Source organism: Arvicola amphibius, chromosome 3 (genome assembly GCF_903992535.2).
Source record: "Arvicola amphibius chromosome 3, mArvAmp1.2, whole genome shotgun sequence".
In the NCBI taxonomy this organism is placed as follows: domain Eukaryota; kingdom Metazoa; phylum Chordata; class Mammalia; order Rodentia; family Cricetidae; genus Arvicola; species Arvicola amphibius.
The window spans coordinates 125970488-125978902 of NC_052049.1; the positions used below are offsets into that span (position 1 = coordinate 125970488).

An 8415-nucleotide genomic window follows, 5' to 3' on the forward strand; every position below is an offset into this window, starting at 1 on the left:
TGGATATGTCCCTTTCTTTTGGGTTCAGTGCAAAAGAGTATATACTGTACACCATCTTAATTTTTACACCCTGGACCCTTAAATGCCTTGGATGTTTATCTCCACCAGATCAGAACATCTTTTGACCCAAAGAGCCATTACTTAGACCCAACTAGAATGTGGAGACAAGGGATCTTGACCCAAAGCCAAGAATTGATTCTTCAACCTTTGCACAGTATCTAGCCTTGATATCAAGTGACCTGGAGAGTTGGGCAAGTCTGAAGAGTGAGGTGTTATAAAAGGCCCAGTCATCAGAACCCAGAAGCCCTGGACAGACTCCTACTACTCTGCAATCTCCAGCATCTACCATTTAGGTATGTCTGTGTGCCTTTTCTGATCATGGCATCAGCTTCTATATCCTAAATGCTATTAGAGATGGAGAAATGAGGAGCCTGTAGAGACTAAAGAAGATCTGAGGCTTTGCTTCTTGATCTCAGCCCTGGATCTTAGCTTCTAAGCCTCTCTCTCTCTCTCTCTCTCTCTCTCTCTCTCTCTCTCTCTCTCTCTCTCTCTCTCTCTCTCTGTGTGTGTGTGTGTGTGTGTGTGTGTGTCTTTGTCTCTGTGTGTATGTTGTATCTGTCAGTTTGTTTGTGTGTCTGAATGCTAGAGCTCAGAGGACAACTCTCAGTTGTCAGTTCTCTCTGTCCACCATGTGAAGTCCAGGGATCAAACTCAGGTCGTCATGCTTGGCAGCAAGTTTTTTTTGAACCTCTGAGCCATTTTACTGGCTTCATCCCTTTAATTAAACAGTTTCAAATAGGCTACCTCTGCCTGGCATTGGGGAGTTTTAGACCTGGTTGTAGCCTACTTCAACCTCCAATCATGGAGGTCAATGAAGACTCATTTTGGGGGGAGATAACCCTGTGGTAGAGTATCACTGAGGAAGGGGAATGCCACAGGTTATTGCTATGATTCCAGGGACACCGACCTTCTGTTGCTTGGGTAAGGGGACATCTTCTGCTCCGTGATTGTGTAGAGGGCTTCAACAGTGAGCCCACTGTTGGCAGAAAGCCCAGCAAACACTCTGCAATTGGGGCTGGTGAGGAGATGTCTTTAGCTTCGTTGTTTTGGAATGGTCATTTGTATCCACTCCAGTCTCAGAAATGGAAGTGGGAGAAGACATAGACAGGAGAGCCTGGAGTGGAAATTCAGACACTAAAGTTGGGAAATGTAAGGCTTGTAAGGCTCTTTTGCAGCCCTTGAATTCTGCGATGGGGTGAGGGCAAATTCCTGAGGGAGCAGGACGCATGACAGGTATATCTTCACTGTCCTGGTGTGTGGCTGAAAGTCAAACAGAAAGTGTCCCAACTGAATGAGAGAGTGAAGGAATAAAGGGAGGCTCAGAATCCATGCTAAACCACCCACCCTTCCATTTCCCCTGCAGCTGGTACAGATGGCATTGTTCCAGAACATCTCCTTGACCCCAGAGCTACTGCTGGCCACTGTCATCTTCTGTATAGTATTTTATGTGGTCAAGGCTTTAAGAACCCGGGTCCCCAAAGGTCTGAAGAGTCCGCCTGGACCCTGGGCATGGCCCATCATTGGGCATATGCTGACCCTAGGGAAGAACCCACATCTGTCACTAACCAAGCTGAGCAAGCAGTATGGAGACGTGCTGCAGATCCGCATTGGCTCCACGCCTGTGGTGGTGCTGAGTGGCCTGGACACCATCCGGCAGGCCCTGGTGAAGCAGGGAGATGACTTCAAGGGCCGACCAGACCTCTACAGTTTCTCATTTATCACTAATGGCCAGAGCTTGATCTTCAACCCAGACAGTGGACCTGTGTGGGTTGCCCGCCGCCGCCTAGCCATGGATGCTCTGAAGAGTTTTTCCATAGCCTCAGACCCGAACTTATCGTCCTCTTGCTACTTAGAGGAGCATGTGAGCAAGGAGGCTAACCATCTAGTCAGCAAGTTCCAGAAGCAGATGGCAGAAGTTGGGCACTTCGAACCTGTCAACTTAGTGGTGGAATCTGTGGCTAATGTCATTGGAGCCATGTGCTTTGGGAAGAACTTCCCCCGGAAGAGCGAAGAGATGCTGAGCATCGTGAAGAGCAGCGACGAATTTGTGGAGAATGTCTCATCAGGGAATGCTGTGGACTTCTTCCCCATCCTGCGCTACCTGCCCAACCCAGGCCTCAAGAGGTTTAAGAACTTCAATGATAAATTTGTGCTGTTCCTACAGAAGACTGTCCAGGAGCACTATCAAGACTTCAACAAGGTGAGACTGGGAGGCAGATAGTAAACCCATCACTCACAGGCCCAGAGAACATTCCCTCACATCCTACTCCACGGTACTCGGACTGCCATGTGCCCTCAAGTACTAGGAAGGCTCAGGACCACTCATAGCACCTGTGACCTGCAGTCATGCCCTGTTCCCTACTGCTCCCCCCAGGGGTCTTCTCCAAACCCCAGAAAACAAAGGCAGGTGAATGGAGCCTTGGCAGAGCTTTGCAATATGGGGTGTTGTTAATTATAAGTCTATTGTTCTGCAGGAACATGAACCTCAATAGGGGCTAAGTTACAGTTTCAGGTCACGTTTCTTCCCTGTGTTCACACATATTTCTTCCTTCTCTGAAACCCAATGCCTGGGTTTAGGGGAAGAAAGGTCAGTGGCACAGGAAATCACTATGGTCTATTTAGGGTTGATGCCAGTTCAAACTCTGAGGCCAAGTCCAGCACCTGGAGGGCAAGGCAGTTTCTAGACACTGGAGACATCCCAAATGGGATGGGACAAGGTCTGACCTTTGGCAAATGAAATGCTAAAGATCACCTAACTTGTGTCCTCTAGAACAGTATCCAGGATATCACAGGGGCCCTTTTCAAGCACACTGAGAACTCCAAAGACAACGGTGTCCAAATCCCTTACGAGAAGATTGTCAACATTGTCAATGACCTCTTTGGAGCTGGTAGGAGCCATGCCCCTGCCCCTTTCTCCATCAGTGGCTATTTACCCATACACACCCTATCTACTAACTCATCAAGCACATGGCAGGTGACACAGGACAGATGTGTGACCTCATGATGTGCCATTAACTCCTGGGAAAAACTCAACCAAGTCCCATTCGTTTTGGGTCCTGTGTTTTTCTATCTGGAAAGTAAAAGGGTTCTACAAACTGGAGCCCAGGCTTACAATTCCATAGGTGACTATGAAACCAGTCTTTAATAGGTTCTTGTTTGCTTGATTTGTTTTGTTTTTTTTAATGTGGTTGGTTCTGACTTGTTTTTTCTGATACAAGGTGTCATCACTGTATCCCACCTAGGCTGGTCTCAAACTTGTGACAATTCTCCTGACTTAGTTTCCCTAGTGTTAGGATTATAAGTATAAGTCACCATGCTTGGCTTCAAGTTTCTGTTGAGGACTCAGCCCTTCCCTCAGCATACACAGGGATGGGAGCCCGAGAGGATAGGCTTGCTCTGTTTATGGAGAAGCTCGTCTAAATATTTTTCCTTCACCCTGTTGTCCTTTCTCCTTCTCCCTACTCCCTGCTGCTGCCCAGGATTTGAAACAGTCACAACAGCCATCTCCTGGAGCCTTTTGCTCCTTGTGACACAGCCCAATGTGCAGAGGAAGATCCACAAGGAGCTGGGTATGTGTTGCTCTCAACCCTCTAGTCAGAGAAGCTGTGAGCCTTCAGGTCACTTGTTGATCTACAAATACGTGTTCATGTGTGTGTTATATGTAAGTCCTGGGACATAGCATCCTCCACTTGTGCATATAAGGTGTGGGTGGACCGTGGGGTCTCAGAAACGTGAGTAAACATAGGACAATATAGAGTGACCCTAGTATAACAGGGGCACATATGCAAGGGGCAGACAACACCCCATGAGCTCTGCCTGTGCTTTGCAGACACAGTGATTGGCAGGGATCGGCAACCACGGCTTTCTGACAGACCTCAGCTGCCCTATCTGGAGGCCTTCATCCTGGAGACCTTCCGATACACATCCTTTCTCCCCTTCACTGTTCCCCACAGGTAAGGGCCCTGTTCTGTGCCCCCTAAGTTGTCATACTATTCACTCACCTCGTTCCTGAGCTCTGGAAACAACTTGGACTGTATCTCATTCCTGAACATGGTAACTTCAACATCTGATCCCATCAATCTCTGGTCTACCCCACCCAGTCCAGTCGCTATGGCCTCAGCCGTCAATCACCTCCACTTGTGTTTGTTCCCTATGGAATCTTTTGCTCCAGTCAGGCCCTCCTCACCGTCCCTCACAAGGGTAATCCAGACACCTGTTGACATTGCTTAAACCACACCTTCTGCCTGGAAAGTTGTCTATCCATTTATCTGGCTCCCAAATTCTACCCTTAGCAAAGGTCACTCCTGACACATTAGTCTTCTTCCATCTAGAAGCCTCTTTTGGCCCATCGGCCAAGTAGAGCTTCATCCTCCAAGGATTTGTAAGATTTACAGCCCAAGTTCCTCGAATGTGAGAGTGAACATTCACCCCTGCCCACCCCACAGGCTAGTTATTCCTGGTACGAAATCTGCAGACTCCCCAGGGCAAGGCCCATCCCCTGATTGCTTGGCTTCAGAGACTGCCCCAGTGCACATCTGAGCACAAGGAAAGTCTAGTAAAGAAGTGTTGAAGTTGTAGGACAGGATCCCAGCAAAAGAAGGATAATCCCCCCATGTTCCCTGCCCTTCACATGACCTCCCAGGATGGGGCTTGGAGACTGTAGTAATCAGACACTGGGATGCAGTGGAGGGAGGAACACGCCACACCACAGCTTCTCCAAGCCCTGAGCTGGACAGAGCTCTCTTCTCTCCTCAGCACAACGAGGGACACCTCATTGAATGGCTTCCACATTCCTAAGGAGCGTTGTATCTTCATAAACCAGTGGCAGGTCAACCATGATGAGTGAGTACTTAGCCCTGGTGGGAAGGTGAATGCTCAGTAATCAGGAAGGTTGTCTGTTCCTTCGGGAACTGCTTGTATAAGGACCAACACTCACTGCTACATAGCCTGTCCCAAGTGACAAAACTCAGAGCCACTTCCTAAAACTCAGAGTACAGAAGAACTTAACTAGGTATCTGGTGTGGATGGTGAATACCTACAATCCAATTTCCTTGGGGGGCTGAGGCAGGAGGATTAGAGTGAGTTCAAGGCCAGTCTGAACTTCTTTGTGAGTTTTAGGCTATCCTAGGCTTCTCACCTCTCTCAAGGAAGGGAGGAAGAAAGGAAGGAAGGAAGGAAGAAAGAAAGAAAGAAAGAAAGGAATGAAGGAGAGATTTACTAGGAAGTTTCCCTGTGCTCCAAGGTCCCAGTTGGATGGATAATGAGGATACATCATATGACTTATGGGAATGCTATAATGATCTCCTTGAAACATTTCTCTTATTCCATCCAAATCAGGACATATTGCCAAGAGAACCCAACATATTTGTAATGTTAATTTTTAGTTCAGAAAGGAAGCATAAGCCAAGCAAGTCAGTGATTCCCCTTGCTGTAGGTACACAGGAAATAGGAGGGAAAGAAACATGTTTTCCTTCTTTCAATTTCCTTTTGATAAAGCATTATTTCCTTCAAGTAACAAATCAGAAAGGATCTATAGCTCACTGGTAGTGTATGTGATGTGGAAGGTTCTAGGATCAAATCTCAGAACCACATTTTAAAAAAAAGGAACTAAGAAAACCACTATCAGCCATTGGGTAGTGTTCCCACAAACCTTTAATCCAATCACTTGGGAGACAGAGGCAGGTTGATCTCTGAATTCTCTGCCAGCCTGGTCTACAGAGAGAGTTCCAGGACAATCAGGCTACACAGAGAGACTCTATCTTGAAAACCAACACAACAAAACAAACCACTATCTTGCATCATGGGAATGATTCAGCGGGTAGTCATGTGCCGCCACACCTCACATCCTGAGTTCAATCCCCAGGCCCCACATGGTAGAAGGGGAGAGCTGACTTCTGCATGTTGTCCTCTGAACTCCACATACACATAAAGATTTAAATAAAATTATAAATTAAAAATTAAAAATAATCAAAATCCACTCTCCTTACGATGGGTCCTTTTAGAGAGAATGTTATTTTCAGAAGCAATACCATGATTGGAGGTGCAGCTCTGTAGGTAGAGTGCCCTCTACCGTGACCAAGGCCTGGGTCCATCCCCAGCACCAGGTGTGGAAGCCCAGGCCTTCATCCCAGAACTTGGGAGGTAGATGTCAGACTCTCAAACAAGGTGACCTGGGGTTATTCATGGAGTCCAAGGCCAACTTCAAACCCACAGAAGCAAACAAACACAAGTCTGAAAGCAAAAAAACACAAAGAACTATCACAAAGGAGATAAACACCAAGTCTGGTTCTTTCCCCACAGGCTCTTGTTCCTGTCCGTCTTTTCTAACACTGCGTTCTCACAGAAGCTAGGAGGACATAGCTCCCTGTTCCTCCCAGAGCCCACCCACTCAGATCCTGTCTGTTCCTCTTGCAGGAAGCAGTGGGAAGACCCGTTTGAGTTCCGTCCAGAGCGGTTTCTTACTGAGGACAGCACAGCCATCAACAAGACTCTGAGTGAAAAGGTCATGATTTTTGGCCTGGGAAAGCGTCGGTGCCTTGGAGAGACACAGGCCAGGTGGGAAGTCTTCCTCTTCTTAGCCATCCTGCTGCATCAGCTGGAGTTCAGCGTGCCACCAGGCCTCAAGGTGGACCTGACACCAACCTACGGGCTGACCATGAAGCCTCCGATCTGCAAACACCTTCAGGCGTGGCCACGGTTTTCCAAGTGAAGATGGCCCAGGCAGGGGTAGAGGCAGCCACAGAACACCAACTTTGTTTCTTTCCCCTTCTTTTTAAATCACAGCTTTTATGGAATACAATTCTTTCACCATTTAATTCACTTCCAATCAGTTTTAGAATATTGTCTATCATACCCCACAAACTTATACCCATTAAGATTCATGGCTCTTCCTCCCAACCTGTCTCCCTTGCCCTCCAGATGCTAATCTAGCTTTTGACAAGTAGATTTGCCTACTGCCACCATTTCACACAACCCATGATGTATGGTCTGTGACTGGCTCTTTTCCCTTAACACAGTTCTTTCAAAGTTCACTCCTGTGGTCTGTAGGGTAATAAACCTCGGTTGCTTGAGCCTGAGACTCCAGCACGCCTCATTCTGTTTCCTCATAGTTAATGTGGGCTCCTCTTTCCTGCTTTCTCTTCCTCTCTTCTTCTAGGACTTCAGTCTTTGAATACTTAAAAGGGACAGAGAGGAAGGAACCAGCCTGTGGTAGACATGTCGTCCCTATGTCCTATTCTCAAAATGTAGAAGCTGTGACTTTTCATGGTGAGGGGAGAATCACAACCCCAGATGTATGTGGGTTGACAGGCACCTGGCCAGATGATTCTGTGGCCAAAGAAGATCGCTGTGCAAGTCTGAGGACCTAAATTTGAACCCCAAGGCCTCATGTATAACATGTGGACATGGCCATACCTGCCTATAACCCCAAAGCTATGAGACAGAGATAGGTAGATCCTGGGAGCTTACTGGCCAGCCTAGCAAACAGCCAGCTCACAGGTCCGGTACGTAATCCTGTCTCAGAGGAATAAGGCACAGAGTGACAGAGCAGGATCCCAGACACACTTCTCTGGCCTCTGAATGCACATGCATGTTTTGGGCATGCACACCCCCCCATGTTCATGTGCACATACACACAACACACCAGACACAAACACAAAAGGGGAAAATGAACATACACCTCATAGGATGGAAGATAATTGCAAAATATACATCATGTCAGGTACATGCAAAGACCTTCTATAATTCAAAAACACCCCAGTTTAAAAGTGGACAAGGGACTGGAGTCAACGATTCTCTTAAAAATATAAACAACTCGGGCTGGAGAGATGGCTCAGTGATTAAAGAGCCCTGACTTCTCTTCCAGAGGCTCCTGGTTCAATTCTCAGCAACCAAATGGTCTCTCACAACTGTTTATATCTGTACTTCCAGGGGATCTAATGTCCTCTTCTGACCCCAACAGGTACCCAGCATGCATATGAAACACAGATATACATACTTACAAACATCCATATACATAAAGATAAAAAATCTTTAAAAGATATATAATTGACCAACGAACATAATACATCTAATACCATAGTCAGCAGGGAAACAGAACTGAAAACCACAATAAGGTGGGGTGGGTAGCAAACACCTGTGGGCCCAGTCACTCGGGAGACTGATAGGAGGGTCACTTGAGTCCAGGAGTTCACTATAATCGTGGGCACCAGAGCAAAATCTGCTCCCACAAAATCAAATTTAGCTAGATGTGGTAACATATGTTTTTAATCTCAGCACTTAAAAGGCTGAGGCAGGAGGATCTTTAAGAGTTTCACACCAGCCAAGGCTACGAAGTGAAACCTTGTCTTAGTAAAT

The 8415-nt window shown here is 47.0% G+C and overlaps 1 protein-coding gene across 2 annotated transcripts; it reads left to right on the forward strand.

Moving 5' to 3' along the window:
* Positions 1-215: 215 nt before the first annotated feature.
* LOC119808953 (cytochrome P450 1A2-like) lies at positions 216-7153 on the forward strand. 2 transcript variants are annotated; one of them, XM_038321549.2, is made up of 8 exons: positions 216-353; positions 1424-1787; positions 1914-2260; positions 2831-2948; positions 3540-3629; positions 3890-4013; positions 4816-4902; positions 6475-7153. In XM_038321549.2, the coding sequence occupies exons 2-8, from the start codon at positions 1433-1435 to the stop codon at positions 6767-6769; spliced, it is 1416 nt and encodes a 471-aa protein (XP_038177477.1). In that variant the 5' UTR covers positions 216-353; positions 1424-1432; the 3' UTR covers positions 6770-7153. The 2 variants fall into 2 exon arrangements, with proteins under 2 accessions (XP_038177477.1, XP_038177476.1); XM_038321548.2 differs by having other exon boundaries at positions 1424-2260.
* The last annotated feature ends 1262 nt before the right edge of the window (positions 7154-8415 follow it).

What these genes read in the sequence shown, in the direction of transcription:
- LOC119808953 (XM_038321548.2), top strand. Translation starts at nt 1,433, where the DNA reads ATGGCATTGTTCCAGAACATCTCCTTGACCCCAGAGCTACTGCTGGCC. An exon ending in CAATGACCTCTTTGGAGCTG is followed by an intron (nt 2,949 to 3,539) that starts GTAGGAGCCATG and finishes GCTGCTGCCCAG; the next exon opens with GATTTGAAACAGTCACAACA. An exon ending in CCCTTCACTGTTCCCCACAG is followed by an intron (nt 4,014 to 4,815) that starts GTAAGGGCCCTG and finishes TTCTCTCCTCAG; the next exon opens with CACAACGAGGGACACCTCAT.